At 33.8% G+C, this 24,459-nt stretch overlaps 4 protein-coding genes across 8 annotated transcripts; all 4 read right to left on the bottom strand.

The window, feature by feature from the left end:
* Nucleotides 1–6,183: 6,183 nt before the first annotated feature.
* Nucleotides 6,184–7,598, bottom strand: LOC107060310 (uncharacterized). Its single transcript, XM_015308039.1, has 2 exons — nt 7,413–7,598; nt 6,184–7,265 (listed from the first exon to the last, which is right to left on the bottom strand). Exons 1-2 carry the CDS (start codon nt 7,504–7,506, stop codon nt 6,184–6,186), a joined length of 1,176 nt encoding a protein of 391 aa, XP_015163525.1. The 5' UTR covers nt 7,507–7,598.
* Nucleotides 7,599–8,068: 470 nt separating this feature from the next.
* LOC102582178 (actin-58) lies at nt 8,069–10,907 on the bottom strand. Of its 2 annotated transcripts, XM_006345899.2 has the most exons (5): nt 10,885–10,907; nt 9,949–10,021; nt 9,336–9,729; nt 8,591–9,204; nt 8,070–8,290 (listed from the first exon to the last, which is right to left on the bottom strand). In XM_006345899.2, exons 2-5 carry the CDS (start codon nt 10,006–10,008, stop codon nt 8,225–8,227), a joined length of 1,134 nt encoding a protein of 377 aa, XP_006345961.1. In that variant the 5' UTR covers nt 10,009–10,021; nt 10,885–10,907; the 3' UTR covers nt 8,070–8,224. The 2 variants fall into 2 exon arrangements, with proteins under 2 accessions (XP_015163577.1, XP_006345961.1); XM_015308091.1 differs by lacking the exon at nt 10,885–10,907 and having other exon boundaries at nt 8,069–8,290; nt 9,949–10,014.
* A 2,158-nt stretch (nt 10,908–13,065) lies between these two features.
* Nucleotides 13,066–17,451, bottom strand: LOC102581846 (very-long-chain enoyl-CoA reductase). Of its 2 annotated transcripts, XM_006345898.2 has the most exons (5): nt 17,365–17,451; nt 17,137–17,229; nt 16,775–16,814; nt 14,077–14,831; nt 13,066–13,405 (listed from the first exon to the last, which is right to left on the bottom strand). In XM_006345898.2, the coding sequence occupies exons 2-5, from the start codon at nt 17,203–17,205 to the stop codon at nt 13,337–13,339; spliced, it is 933 nt and encodes a 310-aa protein (XP_006345960.1). In that variant the 5' UTR covers nt 17,206–17,229; nt 17,365–17,451; the 3' UTR covers nt 13,066–13,336. The 2 variants fall into 2 exon arrangements, with proteins under 2 accessions (XP_006345960.1, XP_015163576.1); XM_015308090.1 differs by having other exon boundaries at nt 17,137–17,414.
* A 681-nt stretch (nt 17,452–18,132) lies between these two features.
* On the bottom strand, nt 18,133–23,111 carry LOC102581056 (DNA/RNA-binding protein KIN17). 3 transcript variants are annotated; one of them, XM_006345896.2, is made up of 4 exons: nt 22,966–23,111; nt 21,841–21,903; nt 20,584–20,710; nt 18,133–19,750 (listed from the first exon to the last, which is right to left on the bottom strand). In XM_006345896.2, the coding sequence occupies exon 4, from the start codon at nt 19,704–19,706 to the stop codon at nt 18,507–18,509; it is 1,200 nt and encodes a 399-aa protein (XP_006345958.1). In that variant the 5' UTR covers nt 19,707–19,750; nt 20,584–20,710; nt 21,841–21,903; nt 22,966–23,111; the 3' UTR covers nt 18,133–18,506. The 3 variants fall into 3 exon arrangements, with proteins under 3 accessions (XP_006345958.1, XP_006345957.1, XP_006345959.1); XM_006345895.2 differs by lacking the exon at nt 21,841–21,903; XM_006345897.2 differs by lacking the exons at nt 20,584–20,710; nt 21,841–21,903.
* Between the last annotated feature and the right edge of the window lie 1,348 nt (nt 23,112–24,459).

The raw sequence follows: 24,459 nt of genomic DNA, 5'->3' as shown, positions 1-24,459 counted from the left end.
CAATACATTTTAAGAATAAATAGACAACAAGATGGCGGTCGAAAACTTTTCTTGAATTGTTACATCGACATAAACATGATACTAATTAATCTACGTCATAATAAAAAGTATGGACATTTTAGGCTAACCAAATTGAAACTAAAACAAAGGCCAATTAAAGTATAAATTAAAACGTATTGTTGGGGTTGAAAGTTGAAAGGTTAGTGCACGTGAAAATGTTGTTCATAAGCCAATGTCATGCATATGCAAACAAAATAAGCATCGATATGAGTCGTATTAAGATGATTGAAATCTTTATATTTTTAATTAAAAGTCTCAGATTCAAATTTTCAGAAATGATTCTTTTTTGTTGTTGAAAGCGTTATCTTGAAAAATGAACCTTACAATATACGAATTTAAATTTAATCGAGCTTCAGTATAAATATCGATCAAAATAAGGTAGAAATAGGAAAGAAAAACAGCTCGATTATATGTCCCATTTTAATGAGTGTTATAAATGGTGCAACACTTACGTAATAGACCTCTACCAAAAGTAGCTTATGTTAGGTCTAATAGATTTAGAAATAGGGTTTTTATCCCAATGGTTGGCCAAATTATTGATTGTTTATTTTTCCTAATCGATATACATAGATTTTTTACTAAATATATATTATACCTATATTATATATTTGTTATTTTTTTAGTGTAAGCAATTAGGTGATCGATCGAGCAACTATTTAGGTTAATTATTCTTTGAATGAAACGGGTAAGTAATGATTTAAAGTTATTTCAATAAAAGTAAATTATCGTCATATGTTACTATTTTATTTCACAGTTGTCCCTGATACATGCAATAGAATCAACAACTATATATTGTCAAGGCGTGTCTAACGAAAAGAAGAAGAAGAAGAAGAAGAAGAAGAAGGAAACTACGTTTAAGTTAAAGTTAGAGGTGAATAACCATTTGAAGCTAATTAACTTGTGACGATATTATAGGTTCGTTGCTAAATTCTATTTTTTTTTATGATAAAACTATCCTCACATATTCAAGATATGTATTTTTTTGTAAATTATTTTTTTATTATGGATACATTCACCTCAGTTCTCACCCCATAAATTTTCGTAACATTTCATTAATTTGTCTGAAAAAATAATAAGTATCATTATCTTTTAATTGGAATATGAATGCCAAAGAGTGCCCTCTCTTTTTTGTGTGGATAATTTAGTGATTTTACATTTATGTATATTAATTTTGAAGGAATAATACATTTTTATTATTATTTAATTAGATTAGATGTTGTATTTATTAAATTTTGATTAAGTATAAGGGTAAAGTTGTAATCTAACTTTAAAGATAGATGCTTCCCACTTTGAATAATGTAGGATGATGATTTTTATTGATGTACACCATGAAATTTATAGTAATTTACTATACCTCCAAAGGAAGATATACTTATGCATTCAAATTATATTTTTTTATAACTTTTGCAAAATACTAATTCACTTTGTACCATTTAAAATATTCTTTTATTAATCCACATGGATTTTGCCCAAAGACTATATTATTAAAGTGGGAAATTACTAAGTGTAAAGTTGAATTCTCATTTTTATATATATTTTTGATGTTTTAGTTTTCGAGTGGAAAAAAAAAACTTTTTCAATTAATTAATTATGAAAAATCAAATAATTATCTTTGCTTTATATACCCATAACCAACATAAAAGTCAAATATATGACAACCTACAACAAGAATTAGGTCATCTATAACAAGACAATAATATGTTTCAATTCTCATGAAAAGAAGAAAATTGACCATGACATTTAATTGTCAATTAGAAATATGTAACATATTCAATATTCATTAACAAGCTAAGGTACCTATTAAGGAATAAATCTAGACAACAATATATATGAATACTACTACTAGAATCATTTGAAAATTCAAAATTCGAATCCAACTCCTTTCTATGTGGACTCCCAATTTCCCATAACTTCAATGAACACCTTGAACTTTATGTCAAATATTAAATAAGTAATTTTGGAGAGATCAAACTCTCGTTGAAAGTAATTACTTCAACCATGTCTTGATGTTGAATTAATGGATGAGAAAACCGTCCTTTGGATGTGCTTAATAAATCATGCATGTAATCGCGGCAATGAAATAGTACATCACCATCTGCAAACCTATAAATAGGTTTGACGAACCGAATATGCGAAATATTTATTTTAAATATTTGAGTCCAAGATTCCTTGACACCGTAGTCTTTCATTGCCCACAACATAAAAGTTTCCTCCCCACCAACCTTACAAGCCGAAGAAAAGCAAAGCATTCCATCTAATACTGAAACATGATTGTTCTCCGTGGTAGAAAGTGAAAGATAAGAGTACATTTGCTCTGACAACGGTATCTCTGTACATACCTCATTTGAAATATTGAATGAAGCAACACCAAAACAACAAGGAATCCAATGAAATGCTCCATGTACAAATGACAATGTATCCCTAAAACGAGAACCAAACCTTTTCTTCAAAGTGTGAGGTGCCTTCATATCAACATTATTTCTCCAAGATTTTGATACACATTTGAATCGCAAAAGAGACTTCACAGGCAACCAACTAAGGATCTCCCTCATTATGTTTTGTTGAGACATAATTGATTCCTAAACCAAAACAAACAATATAAGAGCGAGGGGGGGAATCCAAAACACCTTAAATTACAACTACTCACCTGAGAATAAGCAACAACGATAGTTAGTGTTTCTTCATCGACTCGTTTGTTCATTTCTCTTAATCTCTTCTCCTTACGAGCCATTACGTCTTGTTTCATTTTAATTAAATTCATATCCATGAAAAATAACAATGCACCAAATAATGACACATTCTGTACAAAAAAAGACACAACTTTAGTTACTCAATCTTCATGTTATGGAAAAAAAAAAAAAAAAAGTAGTTATCAACCTGCACAAAGTCTTGGAAAAGAAACATGAATTCCGGTTCTCCGACTTTATAGTGATAGAAACCACAGAAAACTGGAATTTCCAGTAGCAAATAAATCCCCTGCATGCGAGTAATATTCATTAGATTATTAACTCGGAAAACAAATTCATGTGATCAATATCATAGTCTTACCAGGGGAATAATAGATACGACGATATGGTTAAATATTAGTAGACAGCCACCAAATATTTTATAAACTGAAAAATAAAATGTGAATATACCAACCTGAAGAAACAAAATGTAAAATTGATCAATCAAATATATGTAACAATCAGAGCTAGCAAACATCGTATTTAAACTAACAGTACAATACATTACAACTGCAATTCTAGTACTCGTTGAAACGTGTGGTCTCACTAGAAGATTCAGGGGACGAGACATCTTGGCAACGTATTCCTTCCCAATAAGTTCCTTATTCATCGTAAATTCGTTCAACCTTCCACAACAATTGACAGAAATATTTCATTTAATATCAAAAATGAAATTTGAATCAAACATGATGATGAAAAGATGAGACGATGTACCTTAGACAAGCGGAAACAATGAAGAAGGAACCAAATAGAACCCTTCCAATGATTGAAAGTAACCTCATTATCACCACTTCTTCGACTTGTTGAAAGCCTAGCAGTCAACCACGAACAATATAATCTTACAAGTGGGGTCTGGTCATCTGTATTCCTACCCTGTGCAGATAGAGAGACTGTCAAGGTATGCATAAATACATCTATCTATCTAATAATAAGGAAATACGAGAATAATACTAATACAAGAGGTATGAAAAAGAAAAATGCACAACTACCTATATATATGTCAATCAAGGGTCATGTCTTTGGTGAGCTGAATGTAACGAGTTTGGATCAAAATTTAGAGACAGTTTGGTTGGGGAAGAACAAAATTTCTTTTCTAACATGCATGTAGATAAATTTTTACATGTAAGAGCTTTTAAAATTAATTATCTTTTTATTTGTTAGATCTATCATATAGCTAGCTAGATCACCCAAAAGTAGTTGGTGTTTGTTACATTTAGATCCATATTTGAAGCATGCAAATTAAATGGTCCTTGGGATTTTTCAATTTTTCCTAAATTAAAATTTTCAATTTTTCCTAAATTTTATTCAATTGTGGAGGTGAGAGCAGGGATGGCAATGGGGCAGGGCGGGATATAGCATTTGCGGGTACGATGCAGGTTCAAAAACTTTTATATAAAAGGTATAATACATAAATATTTCCTTTTAACTTGATATCATGTTATGAATCAAGTTGACTCTGTGAGGGCCTATGGGCTATTAGAGACTTTTATTAGGGATCCAGGCCCAATAACCATTTGTTAAAAAGGACTAGGAGTTAGAAGAACGGTTATGAAAATTATGTCAAAGCTTCGGCTGTCAGTTATATCTCTCATCTCCATTCTCGGTTCTAGTATCTCTTCCACTTCTGATTACCTTTTTACTATGTATTATCTCCTTAGTTAATGTTGCCATTACCTTTGTTGCTGATTAGATTCTAAGTTGTAACTCGTATTCAATGATTATAATATATATCAGTGCTTGTGTTGGAAATCGGGTTTGTTTCACATCAACTCACATTTATGTCTTGCAACTTTGGGTGTGCACAAGTAGACACTTAAACTTGTATACAATTGAACAAATAGACACGTCTTATGTGACATCCTACATGACAATTTTCATCCTACGTGGTGTCCTATGTGTATTATGTCACGTAGGACTTATGTGTCTACTTGTTCAACTTTGTACAAATTAAAGTGTTTTTTATGCATACCCAAAGTCGAAGGGTATAAATATGAAATAAAGTCAAGTTGAAGGGCACATTTATGTATTATGCGTATATAAAAAGTCGGCAGGGCGGGGCAGTTTATCTCATTTTTGTTGACTGATATATCATTTTCTTCTAGTTATAGATTACTTTTAAAATAAATATGTAATTAATTATATCATCCAAGAAAATAAGTATCATAAATATTGCTTCTATAGTTGAAAAAGTTTGTATGGGACGTTGAAAACTTAGAAGCAAGTTGTAGGTTTGTAAATAGAAAAATGAGCAAAGAAGAGTATATATGTTCAAGATATTAGGTGGTGTGGTCCCTAAATCCGACGACATAGCGTAAGCTTAATGCATCGGACTGCTCAAAACAATTATCTTTGTCGTTTTGTTTTGAGGACAATTTGTTTTTCCTTTTCTATATATTCTTCCACTCTCCTTAATTTTTCGATCTCCTTAAAAAGTTTGGGAGATCCTAAAGAGGGATAAAAAAAACGAGTAAATATCAACAATACTCTTCTAGTTTAGGAGAAAATGGACCGTCGAAGGAAACGAAATAATCTCAACTTTATGACAAATTCTATCCTCATCTCTACATTCACGAGCATTGTCAAGCGTTCATACTTTTGTAGACCAGCTAGTATACGTTAAAGAAGTGAGAGTACGACAAACTTCTCTGCAGAGTAAAGTGAACAAGTAATACGGAACAAATGAAACTTACTACTCCCTCTGTCCCAATTTATATGACTCACTTTCCTTTTTGGTCAGTCCCAAAAAGAATGACACATTTCCTTATTTGGTAAATATTTAATGACATTATCCCTATTTTACCCTTCTTGAATCTCATTATTTCAATAGTGACACTCTTTTAATTTAAAGAAAAAATTATTAAAATGTAGTAAAAAGTACAACTACTTTTCTCTTTTTGCTAATAGTCAACAATGCTTTTACACTTTTTTCAATATTTGTCATAACTCATTCTGTCTTTTCACCATTTTATCATATTATTTTTTTCTTTTACACTATTTATAGAATTGTGAAGTACTCCGTATGTGAATGTAATTTTATTTTTATTTTAAAAAATTAAAGAATGTACAATCAAAAGTTGTCCTCACTTAAAAAAAAAATTGATGAATGTTTCTTCTTTTTTCTGTAGTTAAGATTTACAATAAAAATAAAATGAAAATTTTCAAATATAAACTTCAAGAAGTAAAATTTTCTTACATTTACCAAAATGAAAATTTTACTTCAACATGTTGAATTTACAATGTCCCAACAAAAACTTTAAACTATTCCAAAAGTAAATTACACTTTGCAAGATTTTAACATAAACATTAAACTATCCAAAAATTAAATTAAATTTGCAAAGTTCTAATATAAATATCAAAATGTACAAAAACACAAGTTGTTTTAATACTTGTAATCTCATCACTGTTGAAGTAGAGTTAAAGCTTGATTAACAACATCAACATCACAACGAACTTGAAGTGGGAGATTATTTTCTCTTTCGAGTCTTTCTTTGTTCATATGAGGCACTTTGTAGTTATTGCCACCACTATCTTTCATCACCTCATTCATACAACATTGCAAAGTCAAAAATACATGATTGAGTCGTTCTATTTTCATTTCATTGAATGATTTTTCAACAACCTCCACTAATTCATCAACATTTGAAGGAGCATTTTGATATTGAAGAGATTGAATTGCTCTAAAAAATTCAAGGTCCAAAACGTTAAGATCAGGACTATTAGGGGGTTGAAAGCATAACTTAATATCAAATCCATCTCGTTGAGCGGCTTCCATGAATTCCAAATCATTAACACCAATATGTGGTCTTGCATTATCTTGTTGGATGAAAATGGGTGCACTTGACGTTGAAGCTGGCCATTTTGATCGAATGGCTGGAAGAACTTTCTCTATCAAACAAGCTCTTGTGATATCTTTAGTCACCGATAAAATCGATTTTGTTTCGATAGTTCCTGTTGTTCGATTTTTGCTATTCCGTTTGGCTGGTTCCTTAACTACAAACGGAAAAATTCCTATTTTTCCCGAAAATAACTCATCTCCATTAACGTCAAATCTAGGACGTGCAACAGCTGCCATAAACATAACTTTTGTGATAAAAGTTTTACTTTTGCAAGAACGATACGGATTAGACTCTTCTTCTTCGGGAAGAAGATAATACCTTTCAGATTTTTTTGATAAGTAAAACCATTTTTCATCGATATGGATATAATTAAACATGTCTATAAACATGGGATTTGAGTGAAGTGTACTCTGATCAATCATTGAGAGGCAAAATCGAAGTCTCGCCTTTTTGTTTTCTTCGGTCAAATGCGGTTTGATGGCGTTGGTGTGTGGCCTAATTGCACCTTCTTTCACACGTCGAAAAACTGTTGATTTTGCCATATTTATTGCAAAAGAAAGAGATCGAATATTTGTTCGACGACATAGTGGAATTTCTTTGAATTGGTTGATATCGACTTGTATGCGTTTTCTCCCAACTCTGCCTGCAAGATTAGTAGAAACATTTAACATGTCACCATTAGCAACACATAATCTAGCTTGTCTCCAAATACGATCAATGGTACTTCTTGATGTGTTGAACAAAATACTTGCTTCCTTTACAGAACCATGTTTAAGTTTTCCATTCTTACTTTCTTTCAAAAGCCACTCCGCAATTGCTCGACGGTCGTTCAGATTCAATCGCTTTTTTGTGGTAATTGGGTCTTCTGAAAATTCAACACTCATTTTAAGATCACTGATTGGAAAAACTGTAAGAAGGAAGAGTTGAAAAATTAAAGACGAAGTATCTCTACTTATATGGAGTCCATTAGCTAATATTTTAAAATTTGGCAAAAAAATTGGCGCTAGAAACTGAAAATTTTAATCTTTTCCCGCATTTTTTTTTTATGTTATCAATTTTTCGAAACTATAATTAAAATCATGAAAAAAAATTACTTTTACTGCAATGGCAAAAACTCAATCATTTTGGAGTCTTTCTTCTTCATTGAAAGATTAAGGAAGAGATAATGGAGAATGGAGAGTGGAGAAGAAAGAAGAGAGAGAAATAAATATATTGGATTCTTTTGGATTTAATTTAATGACTGATGTGACATTAACTTATGAGAGAGAAAAAGTTCATAAACTTTTCTATTCAAAGTCAGATATAATATTTTTTTTATTTAACAATTTAGACTTATTAATAAGGGCATTTTCGGAACATTTGTAATTGTCTTTCCATTTTTCTTAAAGTTTGTGCCAAATCAAAGTACATCATATAAAATGGGACGGAGGGAGTAATTGAATATATATATAAATGAATTAAGATCATCAAACAACCAAAACTCTTTGCCCTCTGAAGGTTTTCAATAGAAAATGAGAACATTAACAAAAATACAGAAAAACAAACACAGAATACAATATCACAAGCTGCATTCCTTTCATCAATGTTGTTGTTTTTGGAAAATCAGAAGCATTTTCTGTGGACGATGGACGGACCTGATTCATCGTACTCCGCCTTTGCAATCCACATCTGCAGACAAAATAGAAAACTCCATCAGAAACTGTATGAACCTTACAACTAGAGGCAGAGCTAAATAAGTCGGAGTCGACCTGATATGAATCCTCACTAAACCATGTTATCATAGTACTCGTTCTGTTCATTTTTACTTGTCATACTCGAGAGTCAAATTGTATGGACTTTGACCAACTTATAGTATTGAAGTGATCTAATTCAGTTTAGGTTTGGAAATTAGTCAAACTGACTCTCGTGAAGGGAAACATGACGAGTAAAAGTGAACGGATGGAATATGAAACAAAGATAGATGCAAACCTGCTGGAAGGTGCTGAGGGAAGCCAAAATAGAACCTCCAATCCAGACACTATATTTCCTTTCTGGTGGTGCAACAACCTTAATCTTCATGCTGCTTGGAGCCAATGCAGTAAGTTCTTTGCTCATTCTATCGGCAATACCGGGGAACATGGTAGTACCACCACTAAGAACAATGTTACCGTAGAGGTCCTTTCTGATATCAACGTCACACTTCATGATCGAGTTGTATGTGGTCTCGTGGATTCCAGCTGCTTCCATTCCTATCAGTGAAGGTTGGAATAGGACCTCAGGGCAACGGAATCGTTCAGCACCGATGGTAATGACTTGACCATCGGGAAGCTCATAGCTCTTCTCAACAGAAGAGCTGGTCTTTGAAGTCTCGAGTTCTTGTTCAAAGTCTAAGGCTATGTAAGAGAGTTTTTCTTTCACGTCCCTGACGATTTCTCTCTCAGCTGTGGTGGTGAATGAGTAACCACGCTCAGTGAGGATCTTCATCAAATGATCAGTGAGGTCACGACCTGCCAAGTCGAGACGAAGAATGGCATGTGGGAGGGCATATCCCTCATAAATTGGGACAGTGTGGCTGACACCATCACCAGAGTCCAACACAATACCTGTATAAACCTTAATGAATTAGCGCCATAGGGCAGAGTAGAGTAGAGTGTACACATACCTTACCCCTCCCCTCCCCTCCCTCGAGGCTATTCACCATGCATCAGACATAAATGAATGAAGATTTGCTTACCGGTGGTACGACCACTGGCATACAGCGAAAGAACAGCTTGTATAGCAACATACATAGCTGGAGTATTAAAAGTCTCAAACATAATCTGTGTCATTTTTTCACGATTAGCTTTCGGATTAAGAGGTGCTTCAGTTAGGAGGACAGGATGCTCCTCTGGTGCAACACGAAGCTCGTTATAGAAAGTATGATGCCATATCTTCTCCATATCATCCCAATTGCTGACAATACCATGCTCAATCGGGTACTTCAACGTTAAGATACCTCGCTTTGATTGAGCTTCATCTCCTACATAAGCATCTTTTTGACCCATACCAACCATCACACCAGTATGACGCGGACGACCAACAATACTAGGGAATACAGCTCGTGGAGCATCATCTCCCGCAAACCCAGCCTAGATATTGAAACATCATCAGACTCTACTTAACTTTATAACTATCATCAAATCTATGTTCCCCAGACTCTTCAAAAATGTGGACAGGTGCAGCATATCGGATCCTCCAAAAGTAGTGCATTCTTGGAGGATCCGAAACAGATACAACAAACATCCTCAAGAGTCAGAGAAACATCCTGCAGCATTAACTCTGTTCTATATATACAATTTTCAGCTTACCTTGACCATTCCTGTTCCATTGTCACAAACGAGTGGTTGAATATCCTCGCCTTCTGCCATCTTATGTTACTTCCTACATCGAAAACTGAATCTTTAGTAAAAATACACAGCTTCAAAGACATAACGTTAGAAGTTCCACATCGATTGTAGGATGGGAAATTGGTCTCCTTATATAGCTTTAGGCAATCTATGCCTCATGAATTAACTTTCGAGGTTGAATTAGGTCCAAACTCCATTTCTTAACATGGCATCAACGTCAGGCTCATCCTAGTGTTTGGTTTATCTGATGATGTTGTCTACGCTATAATTGACAGGCTCGGGTGTGCAGGGTGTTAAAATTCCCACATTGATCTCCAAATATGATCGTACAATCCTCATCTCATGAACTAGATTTTGCGGTTGAGTTAGACTAATTAATGTCCATTTCTTAACCTATAATCAACATTTCTAAATAGCAATTGACCTAGAACAAATTATCAAATATCAAAATCCCCTAAAAGTTACTAGCAACAAATCAATTAAACATAAGTAGTTATATTCATCAAATTACAATTTATTCATATTCATCGATCTAGCTACTTACACAACTCATGATTCACATAAATCAGATGCAAATCAAACACATGAAAAAAGTTTTCGGATTTTGCTGTCACAGATTCATATTGTGGAAAACAACATATCGTAGAAATGCAAGGTAAGACTGCGTCTACATAATCCGATTTGAAACATGTGCACCTACCTATACATTTTCTTTTATAATTATGATGTGTATGCCACCTAGATTACTCCACGAATACCTATCACCTCCCACCAACAACATATTCATACATATAAATCATTTACCAGAACTCGTAAACTCAAAATCTTAAATCCAATTTCACAACACAAACAAATTAATAGATTGAATCATGAAATATAACAAAAAAAGAAATGTACCTTTGGGAGATTTGGAATTGGAGGGGTGCTGTTTTTTTTTTTTTTTTTTTTTTTTTTTTGTGTGTGTATTCCTTATTGGAGAAAATAGAAGAAAAATTGGAAGGGTTATATTGAAAATGGAGAATAAATATCAACCGTTGGATTGAATAACAGAATTGATCAAACGGATGCTAATGATACATCGTGAGGGGTTATCATTTTGTTTCATTAAGTGGTCCCTACTGGTCCCACTTATTTCGCTTTTTCTCTCTTTTTTTGCTTTTTAGAAAGAAAAAAAGTTATTTTTTAAAATTTTAATTACATTTTACTCGAGACAGGATCAATCGAAAATAATTTATCTACAATCATTAGGTAAGAATAAGGTTGTGTACCTGTTTTTCTTTTGGATCTCAGTTAAGAGATTATACAAAATTTATTATTATTATTGTACTTAGTTAACAAAATAATTTATACATATATTATATTCCCTCAATGTACCTTACGTGATTAACAAAATTAGCCTTCAAATGTCAAAGATAATCCAGAGTTGATAGTTAAACAATCGTATTAGTGTCTTGGTAGCTTCGAATTCTATTGAGGCAAATGCATAAAATCTACGTAAATCTTTGATCTGTCTATCATTGTTCATGTTTGGGTTGATTCTAATCATATCAAATCTCAATTTAATATCATAAATGGATATTGGATCTTGAAAATCTTTTTAGTGTCTACAAAATCTGATTTCATTTTATTAAGTACACAAGTCATAGACTCATTAGTTGGAAAGTTAGTTTAACAAAGAGAGAGTGGGGGCCAGCACCAAGATTTATGGGTCAAATTATTTTTATATAACATTGTGTCCGGTCGGCTTTCGAACATTTTAACTAATTTCATCTACTTCTTATAAGTATAAGTACTGAAATCACTTAAGTCCTTCACCGAAATTTAAACTTGAGAGCTCATGATTCACAACATGCTTCATTAACTATTAAGTCACAACATTGAATGCACACAAATCTGCTAGACCAGATTTATTTTTATATAGCATTGGTTTCCGGTCAACTTTTGAACGTCTTAACTAATTTCATCGGATATCTGCTACATTTTATCAGTACAAGTACTGAAATCACTTAAGTCCTTCACCAAAATTTGAACTTGAGTCATGATTCACAACCTGCTCCATTAACTATTAAGTCACACCGTTGAATGCACACAAATTTGCAAGGAGGTCAACCCAAACCTATGATTAGTTGTTGATGAAGTCATGTTCCGATCAAGGTTTAAAATAGTCCAAGTATACACAAGCTGGTTCGAGTCTCGGATATTTCTACAAACAAGGAGGATCTATAGCTAAGGCCCCTCCTATTTGAGGCCATATGGCTACCTAACACCATCCTTCTATAAATTAGTAAAAGAAAAGTATAGTGTGGGGGTCATATTCCATAGTCATTCCAGCTTTTTGTAAAGACTTCTAAAGATGCAAAAACCATGTGTGATTGTCTTAAAAAGATATTTGCCTTTTTTTTTCTCTTCTTATGATTAAAGCATTTTAATACAGCAAGTGCACACTTTAGCACATGTCAATCCAACTTATAGACTCAAATACTTTTTTCTCATAATACAGTTGTCATCTCCAACACTTTTGGGCTGGAGTTCAATATCAAACAAGTTGAACCTTTATATGCTCATTTTCTTTCAGTACTAGATTTATATATAATCGTGGTGTCTGGACCAACTTACGTGCAACTCAACTAATTCCACATAATACCTGCTAACCTTCAACCAACACAAGTACCAGATGACTCTATTCATCCCACCAACACAAGTAGCAGATAACTTTGTCCATCAAGACTTGAACATCATATACTTGTCATCCTTTGTTTTACCATCTAGATCCATTATTTGATGGATCTTTACAATAGGACAACAAAGAGAAATGGCACTGCAACATTAAATACTGTATGCAGAGCTACATCGATTTAAACTTGATGGATTCAACCTATAAATTTTCAAGACAATACTCTTATACTTTTGAGATTATGGGAGCAAAACTAAATACTTCATGAAAAATTGGGAATTTCTTCACACATCTATGTTCCGTGTCGACAATACTGAGTTCAATTGAACCTACTGTAGATGGGCTACATCCGCCTCTGTGGTTCTGCCTGTATGATGCATGTGAGTTTCTTGCAGACTGGTATATATTATAAGGATCACTTTCATAACTCATAAACAATAGATATAAAAAAAGATGGTTCTTGAAGCCATCACAAAGAAGTGAGAACTACAAATATCATGAAAGTCAGATCATCTGGTATAATAAGAGGTAAGACATGGAACAGTAATACAAAAGAAAAATCTGAGTATTGCTTCCTTTAGTGAGAAACATAAACCTTCAAAAGTTGCAGGTTCACAGAAAATGATCAACTAAATAAATAACTCTCGGGCTTTCTCACATTGTCGAGGAAATGGTCTACAGGAAAGGAGGCAATATCACCCATCGTCGAGGATACTTTGGTCTTCCTTCCTTTCCATCAAAGAGCTGCGAAGAAAAGGTACCAAGGTTAAGAACCAGAAGTAATGATACAATAAGATAGAAACATCCCGATAAGCACAAACAAATATTTGCTTATAGCACATACATTGCTAGTTAGGAGTTAAACTGTTTGTCTAGAAGCATCACTGTTCAGCAAAGTAGCTTATAAGTTGACTTAAAAGAGCAAAAGAAAACTTATTTACAGTAGCCATCCATTCTGTTGTACTCATGCATACGGTTAGATTCTCTATAAAATGGACCGTGTTAAGTCTGAGCTCTGAACTGTCTACTGTGACAATAAGCAAATTGTAGAGAGCTTTCAAAATAAAATAAGAGTTTCATATATCTAAGTTCTCTCTAGATGACAAATTCATATGTTTTGGGAAGAATAAGTTTGTATTTTCTACCCTTAGGTCACCCTTTTTTCCCTGTGAAGTGCAGTGCATCAGCAGAAAGAAGCTGCTAGAATAGAATAGATAATATCTGTTCGAGATAGAATCACACGCATCCAATTTTGAAGTCTACTGATGAAAGAAGGCTGGTAAGAACCCTCGATGAAGATTTAATCATAGGATGCATGTAATCCTAAGGAATTTATGATGTGGTTATACTAGTAAAAACCTTCTTTGTTCCTTTTTAAAAATAAAAAGAATGTGGCCAAACAAACCATAGTTTACCTTCTTCAAACGGCGATGCTTTCCAAGAGCCCAGTTAGTCATAATGCTAGCAGCAACAATCATGAAGATATAGCCTGCAACAGTCTGAGTAGCAACGTTGAAGCCCAACCACTGGTAGATCTCTGTTGTGTAATTTGCACAGGTGACAATATTGAACAAGAAGCCACGGGGTATTTGGTAACCTCCATTACCACTGGGACTTCGAAGATTTCTCAACAATAAATGGCAATACAAGTTTGCCACTTGACAAACTATCCCAAATCCAAATCCAATCTTCATCTGGAGATCACTAACAGGAGTATAAAGAGGATGATTCACGAAGTAAGCAATGAAAGCTCCAAAAGACCAATAATAGGCACAGTTCCGAAAAACATTGGCGATTGGAGAAGTGGCGTGGCTGAAGCGGTGCACAAAGAAGGTCTCCATGATCCGTTTGAAGTAGTGGAAACACCAGTAATACAAGGCATAAGTCTGAACAGGGTGGATAACACGCTCTTCTTTGTAGCCAAAATACTTGTAGACTGGGAAGTAGTAAAAGATAGGATAGAGTAGCAGAGGACCCAGATACTCAAAGAAGAAAAGTGTACTATACTTGACTTGTGGACCCAGATCCTTGAAAACTACAGTTAATTCGCCTGTGCTCCCCTTAGTATACTCACTTAGGCTCTTCTGGTAATGAAGAACAGTTGGCCTCTCTTTTGAACCAGGTTGAACAGGCAAAGTGAGTCGTTGTCTAGAAGGATAGAATTTTCTGGCTGTTGAGATCAGAAGTAAACAATATTTTAATAAAGTCAAACTCATAATAATGCAACTTCTAGAAATAAGAAACTGGCATCAACAATAGACAAATAGCAGTCCGCAATTTATCCAATGGATTAATCCGTGCCACTATGCGTTCAATTTCAAACCGCATGAAGTGCTAGATAGTAATCAGTAATGTTTTGAATATTACATGTCATAGCAATCCCATAACAATGTCAAAGCACAGACATAGAAATGATAAAAGATTCAATAAAGAAAATGCTTAATTGTAAGCTGCACAACTGGGAATGACATGTTGACATGGAGCGAAAACAAACCTTGCATGTACGTAATTCATCATTCATTAAAAAAGCGAAATCGTATACAATCAGTTTAAAGCAAGAAATGCACCATAACATGATTGAGAAAAATTTAGCAGATAAAAATATCCAGTTTGATACAAACCTTTGCAGATGCTAGATTAATGCAAACTCTTTAACCACGGGTCACATGTATCAAGTAACGAGTACCAACTACTTTGAGGTGAATCAGCTTAGAACAGCATCCTCACTTCTTACACAACTTATGATCCTCCTATATGGACTAATTCTAAGAATTTCTTCTTTCGGTTGAGTTTATGCGAAAATTGTTTAGATGCTCTACAATAGTTATCAGATCAGTTATCACTAATCAATACAATGTAATTGAACAAGTATAAATTGTTAAAATGAAGTCAAACGGTGCTTCTCCCCTTTACTCTTTTATTGCACATGTTAGGTTCTAAAACTTGACAACATAAAACTTAAAGGAGATCATGAAATGTACCGCAATCATGCCATTTTAAGTTGAACCACATTTAGGTTGAACTTTTCAATACAGAATTGATATCAGTATCAAGTAGTTCGAAAATTGACTATGATACTTGTACAATGAAAAAATCATTTTATAAATCCCAGCTAAATTGATGACTATATTTTCAAATTGTCATTATAATATATATATATAGAAAGCACAATGAAAATAAACAATTAACATAAAAACATGGACACCTTATCAACTTGCTTTATATCTCCAAAACCACTCTATATATGTACACAAAACAAAGACACACGCACACAAAGATAAAATTTTCTTATTTCTGATGAAGAAATCAAATCATAAAAATCATTAATAGAGTAGAATCACAACTTAAAAATTGAAACCATAAATTAATTAATCCTTGACATGATCAATCAGTAGAGCACTAAAAGTTCCTGGTAATGCACAAATCAATTTAAGCAAAATGCATGGTAAAAGCTATTACACCTTCCTCCTCAAATTACTCTGCCTTTTCATTTAGTCAAGTCCCTCAAGGCAGATATGATAGATATTTTCCTCTTGCAAAGCAAAAAAAATTGGAACATCAGAGCGAAATAACTATCAGGGAACTTTCCAAGGGAAGGATCTTCTATTTTGTTTGAAAGATGCATGAAGTATGAACTAGCAAAACTAAGCTATGATTTACCACATCAAAGGCAAAAAATGCTAGGTGATTTTTACCCATATGTCTATGCCTTGGTGGGAATTGTAACCCATGTCTGTGCTAGTGAGATAAAGCAGACTAAAATAATCCACCTACACAAAGTGGCAGAGCTACATGTATCCAAGGTTGCTGAAAAAATTACACTCTGTAGATAAGTGATCTTATATTTTCTAATATATATATTATGTGTTGAATCTCCATGATTTCTTCGTAAGTTTTCTTTTTCATATTTTTGACACCCCTCTGTAAAAATCCTAGTATGCCATTGGATACACGGTTATTAAAAACGAAAATACAACTAAGCTACTATTTTCCTACACAATAACACAGTCAACTGAATATCCTTAAAAAGGTTTAATCTTTCAAATCTCTGACTCAGAATACCACAGCCAATATTACATAACAATAAAAAAAAAAAATACAATAGCCACTCACTTCGTTTATGAATTGCCTCCTGCAGATCAGCAACTGTAGCCTGAAACAACAACAACCACCAGAATTACATAACCAAACCAATAAAATACAAAACCACACATCTAAATACATCATCTTTTTCAACAAATCCACCATTATTCTGCTTAAAATACACATTCATCTAGCATAATTGAGCAACAGTCAAGCTGAATTTCACTAAACAAAAACAAACCCAGATGAGGAAATATGGAAAGACATACAGAATCAGTGACAACAACAAGCAGAACTACATACCAAACAAATAAAACATAAAATACGCATTCATGTATCAAAATTAAGCTAAATTTCACTAAACAAATACAAACCCAGATGAGTAAACATACAGAATCATTGAGTTCAAGTCCACCCTTGATGAGTTCTTTGCCGCTACGTGTAACCACCAAAACCTTCATCTTTGCTCCCCCAAACTTTGGGATCTACGAAAAAACAACTATTTTCTGAGAAATGATGAAGAATGTGAGATCTTTGATGGGTCTAGATAAGTAGTAGTAGCAGTATAAGTAAGCAATTAATGGCGCTATAGTAGTTGGGTAGAAAGTAGCTGAACGAACCAATTTTATGTTGGATGAACCACCACCTCCTTCAAAATCAATGTTCAAATTATGAATCAGCCATACTACTGTTTAATGCCTATTGGGATGAGGGTCCACATCACTAGGCCCATGACCCGGAAAATATCCTAAAGTCCGTGTCTTGATGGTCTCGGGATAAAATACGAGATTATTTTATTTTAATTTTTAGCAACTCTATATATGTCGAGTGTCTTTCAGAAATATGCACTTGAGTCGAGAGTCTTTTGAAAACAGTCTCTCTACCTCCACAAAGTAGTGGTTAGGTCGTCGTATACTCTACCCTCCTCCTCAGATTGGATCCACGAAGTAGTGTTAAGGTCTACATATACTCTACCCTACTTAGATCCGAAGTAGTGGTTAGGTTGTCGTATACTCTAGTGTTAAGGTCTACATATACTCTACCCTACTTAGATCCGCTTAGTGGGATTCCGCTTAGTGGGATTTCACTGAATATGTTGTTGGTGTTGTTATCTTTGTGAAGTAAAGGTAAGGTGTTTGTATATTGTTGTTGTTGTCGTCGTCGTCTTTGGTTGAACTTTTAATTTTGACATAAGCATCTCAAGATGAAAGTCTACTGAAAATAGACTCTGTATATTACAATGAAGTAGGAGTAAGACCTGTATACATTACATTGGATTATACATAGGCAATCTCAAGCTTATTAACATTGATGAAATGAAAGGACTACCGAAAACAGTCTCTGTATATTTACAAAATAGGGGTAAAGATGCAATATACACCACCATCTCCAAACTCACTTGATTGAACTTTTGATTCCAATATAAACAAACTACAGATTTACCATTGAAACTACAAATCTCACTGTTAGTTCTCAATAAACCAAACATCTACTGAGAAAGTACATTCACTTAATAATTCCAGTGAATATTGAAGAAATAATGAACAGCTTCTACTAAACTTAGATCATTATTGTTCCCAAAAATACAAAGATCAACAACATAAGAGCATGGTAACATCACAACACTTGATAACTTTACCAAAACGAAAACATCAAGAAGTAACGAAAAACTAGAGACAACCAACAATTATGAAGAATCCAGCATTAGCAAGAAGAAGTTCTTGAACAATACTAGTTCCTTAAGCATCCTTTTTATCCCTGTTTATTCAGCAATTTTTGATATATCTTCGTAATCAATAGCCTTGAGAACCTTCCCGTCATATATTCCCTTCTCAATTTGTACTCTAGCACTAAAGTTCTTTGTATCAACTGCTAACAGTCTGGCATTTGATGCACGATATGCACCATTAACGATCCTCACAAGACCACCAATTTGGGGAATGACAGTCTCAAGCTCTTCCTGATCAACCCTTAGAACATGCTTAGTTTCAATCATCTCAATCTCCCCAACATACTTATCAATAACCTTGCGAACAATACCCTTTTGCTTATAGTAACCCTTTTCAGCCAAAGCCTTGCTCATTACCTTCACAACTATCCCCACACATAACCAGTAATCTTTCCTATTACTCCGCTCCTTTTGTTCCTCTTCCTCTCTCATTATCTCATCCAACACTGGGCAACTTTCACGTTTACCATTCTTACCACTGTCCTTGCCTTTTTCTCTCTTCTCATTATCTATCTCATCAAACACGGATTTTGAGCTTCCTGCTCTCTCTTTCACAACAGATTTTGATGTCGAGCCTAATGTTAACTTAATCTTCTGCTCAGTCTCCAATTTCTCCATGACCATCGGATGCAACTCCACAGAACCATCCATATTTTCCATACCATCCATATTTCCCGCACCCATCAACTGCTCAGCACGCTCTCTTTGCTTCTTAATCTCCCGTTCCTGCTTCTCTTCATCTGCTAGGTCGGCCCTAATTCTCTTGTTTTTCATTTTTTCTTTGAAGAGAGTTTCGGAGTCTCGATCAATATAGGTAATAAACCAACCTTTCGGTGTCTCTTCAACTTTACACTTTCCTGTTTTTCCCAAGTACTTCACAAACTCAGTTAATGTTGCCCATTCAGTAGAATTCATATGGACATGGTGGCGATCAGCTATATACTCATTGTACACAACAGTTGCAGCAACACGACTAAAGCGGTGACTACGCTTCATATGCTCAAGGAATAAGCTCTCAAATTCCTCGGAATAGCCACCAACAATGCGATTAGGGTTCTGACCAAAGATTTCCATTTGACGTTGATGGGACTCGCTCATGCAGTGGCACTTGAATCCATTTTCGTCTCGACATTGCTTTTGGCACATTTGGCAGTACCATCGCAGCTTCTGCAGGCCCTTTGCTTTTATTCGGTTGGCAATTGCCTTAGGGGTCAAGAAATCATTTTTCCCCATTGGAATTTTGGAAGTTCAAATCGATGGGACTTCTTAACAATTACCTGAAAAAATCACCACAACTCAACATCAGTTCTTAAAGAAGCTAACATTACTAAGGAGTAGACTAGAGAATATAAATCAATTAACAAAAGGCCAAGACATCACACAAAAGAAGAGAATGAGCAGATTTTAGGAAAGACAACCAGTAGCTACAAGTCAGCAGAAAACTAAAACAGTAAAATTAGAGCTTGACAACAGGTAACAGGCATAATATCATGGCTTTAGATCAAACAAGTTTCTGAATTTAAACAAGAAATAGTAGTCTACCCAGTTCAATCAAATGATGTGCTAGACTTAAGCTGGGACAGATTCAAACATGTATAATTCAAACATGTATAATGTTGAACACATAAGTATATAAGGAAATAAAACATCAAGAACTGGTAGATTGAAGGCTAGGTGTATTGCAAATTTGTTTACTTGGTCCAACTTGCATCCTTCTGTCGACGAAGAACAACTTCAGGACTTATTAACTCACTAGGTCTGGCTTTGATAGTTTGTAATAGTTAGCCAGAGATTTTTTCCTAAGCTCAAATGCCATATCTTGTAATTCATACATCTTCCTTATGCTGTTATTAATACCTAAGTTGCTCAGACTCTCCAACAACGATACTACACCCGTGTCGGATCCTCCTAAAATGCACTACTTTTGAAGGATCCAACACACACCTGATAATATTTTTGAAGAGTTCGAACAACACAGATTAATACCACTTACTTTATCAAAAAAATAGATTAAATAGAGCTCGAATTAAACAAAAGCAAATCACAGACAGATTATCGAACATGTAGATAAACGAGTATAAAAATTCAACAGCCAAGAGTTTAAACATACTGCTGTCACAACCCAATTTAGAACCGTGACCGGCGCTAAGGGGAAGAATCTCAAAGCAAGCCTTAACCAGAATTCTACAGAAAATTGGGCAGAGTTTCCTCTGTTTTTGGGCCTTTCCTGAAATTACCTGTATCAGAAATCAATAACGCAGCCAACCAATCTCATCAATAATCCACCGTATTCATCAATAGACTATTCGAAGAGTAAAAATACTAATTCCAACTCCAAAACATAAGAAGTATCATACTAGACAAAAGTTTACAATACAAAGAATACTCATAACTTCTAATAAAAGGAACAACTATGGAGCGACTCTAAGAGTTTGAAGAAATGTTTATAACAACTAAATAACTTGTTGTCCACGCGAACAAGTGTGGGTCTCACTAGGAATTATCAATTCGTAAGCTCTAGTTAAAGAAATCATTACCCATGTCACCTGCATTCTCTGTAAAATAAAGTGAGGAGTGAGACGATGACTCAGTGAGTAATAACACTTAACCACAACCGTTTTAATGAGGGACAAGACAAAAAATATGCTAGTATGATAGTCAAATTGATAAAATCTATGCCTTTTTCAAAAACGGTAACAATATTCAATCTTATTTGCCTCATGTAAGCAAAATCAATGTAAACACTTAGTAGTAAACTCATAGAAACACTTTCATATCAAATCTTATATCTGGGCAAGGATGAATCATGTAATCAGTGTGGCCTTCCCTTTAAGAAGTAACCAATAACACTGAACTCCTCATAAAGGAGTTAAATATTCATATCAGTAGATCCCTAGTCGAGGGATATCAGTAGTAACAGTATGCTAGTTCCACCTTCCCACTAGCAAAGGCTTTATCGGTAATCTATAACTACAAGGTGCACCAGGTCTAACGAACCTGCCGTTAGCTACGGGATTTATCAAGGTTTACTCCCATTTATACTTTTCTTTGTAATCAGTACAAACATTTCAAAGCGGTATAAGACATGCAAGTTCTTATCAAATCATAGTATGTAAGACTTTAATCAAAACATATGTCAAAATACTATTTCTCAAGTAAATGTTAAACTCTTTCGATAACGGTAATCATATCTCAAGTATCAATAAATATATCTTATGAAAACGAGTTCAACTATTTCGGTATCATATCAAGTAAAAGACTTGTCCCATATGCAAGTTCAAAACATTTCGGTAAATCATTCTCTTTATAAACCATGTATAAATCTTGAAAGTTATAAAACACAAATTGTGGTAAGATTACTACTCACAGTACTCGTGTCGAAATACCAAACTCGCCACTCGAGCAATCAATACCACCTCCTTCGATCCATCTATAATCACATTATATCGATCTCAAGTTAATTTCCTTATTTAGACTAATTCATGAAGAATATTTCGAGTATCCAACCCTCAGGTTCCCTGGCTGCCTCTCTAATTGCCTTAATTGAGTCTACTTACATAAATAACTAATTGTGAAAGTGCAAAATGATCGCGAACACTTATTTTAACCAAGACTTTTAATAAGTCTACCAATTTACTCTTTAATCATCCTTATATGATGCCCACACATATGAGTAGAAGAATGTGCTGTATTCAGTTGATCTTCATAACATTGTCTAGAATGTGATTATTCTATGTAAGAGAAGTCTGCATAAAGTATTTGAACTTTGCTATAGAAAAAGCCCACCATTCTGCCAATTTATAGCTAATTGATACCTCAGATCACACGTAAAAAACAGTCGTACCGTTGATTATTTCACACTATAATAACAAAACCAACCTTATTGACCATTTACTTATTTCTGGTAACTAAATTTTTAACACCCAATGCAGATTACCACGACTAAAAATCATAGCAAGGCTGCAAAGGATGAAAAATAAAGATTTACCTTGAACGAGCGCTTCTCTTTCTCTGCGGCAGCGCCCCTTGTTCCGCCCTTCCCCTCCTTCTCTATCTCTATCTATTCAGATTTTTTTTTCTATTTGGTTGCTGCACGCAGAACTCCCTATACTCCTAATCTCTTTATTTTCTTTTGTCTTTTTGCTGCTGCCAGGTTGCAGCCCTTTGTTTTGGGCTTTACTTCTTCTTCTTTTTTCTTATTTAAAAGATAACTTACTACTTGCAATTATTATTATTTTTGTATGGTATATTACTACTATAATCTAGAATCTAAACTTAAGCCATAACGAAATTATTCCTTAAATAAATTGAAGCAGATTCTCAGCTACATACATTTCAACACATATCCTATATCACAGAATATTCAATCAATGATGACGGTAAAGACTAAAACTACGAAGAAATTCTAAGCAAACATAGAATTCTACCTACACAAGAGTCTATAGAACTAAATCGTACGATTTCGAACGAAAAATCGATATAGGATTGTTACCGTTGCTGGAGAATACTGGAACCTTCTCAATTCGAAGGAGGAACGGTGAATCGACGTCGATTGAGGAGAAATTAGGGTTCTTCGCCTTTGTTCTCAATCTCACCCGAAGAAGAAGAAGATGAGAAAAAGGGGAAATAAATTGAGGGTATGGACCGGGTTATAATAGGGGTGATCCAATTAGACTCAAAGATCCATAATTCAAACTCAATGAATATAAACGAAATAAATCGTCCTTTGTCGAGTTATTTGACTAATCTCTTCTTGTTCATTGTGGTATTTTCTGATTCCTCTATTTATTTAGTTTGATTTTTACCTTGTACAAATTATATTGTCTCCTTAAATTACTTAAAAGTGTAATAATTATAAAGATAATATTACTCTAAACGTTGATGTAGGGTAGGTTTTGACAAGAGATTTTTCCAATTGTAATGCAACTTATATATGAAGTCTATTGAAATTAGATGATATAATGTTCAAGAAAAATGTATAATAATTTGGTTGAATATTCTGACTCTTTCTTTCTTTTCTTTTTTCAAACTAGAAACTAGATTTCAAATTCACTTGCCTTGAAAATTGCTTTTTATTGATATTGATCTAGAATCAATTATTTTAGTTTTACCGATGATCTAGAATCAAGTATATATTCAATTATTTGATTACTTTGGTTCCAAGAAACATAAATGATGGTTTTATTATTGTATTTCAAACTTGGTGTTCGATATCTGATTTATGAAGGTTACATTAATATATTTTTTGTCGAAAAATCCTACTTTGGTTTTCTATAAAAAAAAAATGGATCCTTTTTCAAGACGTGAACACCAAAGACCAAATCTATGATATATTAAGAACTGAGAAATTTACTATTTCACTATAACCTTTGGTGAAAATAAAGCCTTTTATTAGGCTTTACACATCAGGCATTCAATATCTGTTTTTACATTCGAAACAATATATTATTAAAATTCGAACCCAAAACCTAAGATAACAGATAAAAAAGCTAACCATTCTTACAACAATCTTCCTGACTAAGTATATAGTCAGTTGATTTTGAAGAGAGATAAATGACTAATATAAAATGAACTCAACTAGCAAATATTTACTTTTGTTTCCCTGCAGCTTCGTAGCAAATGCAACAACGTATCTTTGTAATTTCCATCTAGGTATGTTTGGTACGGAGAAAAATATTTTCTAGCAAAACATAAATGAATTTTTGAATAGCCATTCACTTTTTTTTGCGAAACTATAAGTTTATATTTTTGTATGATGATATGTCAAAAGCTATGCCCCACGCCCTTAAAAACGTATGCCTCGTTAAACAAAAGTTTGATTTCTAGAAATAAATTAAAAATTAAAGACTTGCTCATTTGAAAGACGATTAACTCCTCTTTCCATATTACTTGTAAAACTAAAATATTACATTGATGAATATAACGTTAGATAGTCTATGAAAGTTTCAGTGAAATTGCTAAACTTTGAATTAATTAACTTAGCCAA

The sequence above is a fragment of the Solanum tuberosum genome, unplaced genomic scaffold, assembly GCF_000226075.1.
Source record: "Solanum tuberosum cultivar DM 1-3 516 R44 unplaced genomic scaffold, SolTub_3.0 scf00072, whole genome shotgun sequence".
NCBI classification, from domain to species: Eukaryota; Viridiplantae; Streptophyta; class Magnoliopsida; order Solanales; family Solanaceae; genus Solanum; species Solanum tuberosum.
Note: the sequence above shows the minus strand (reverse complement) of the source record. Positions and strands in the feature narration are given on the sequence as shown.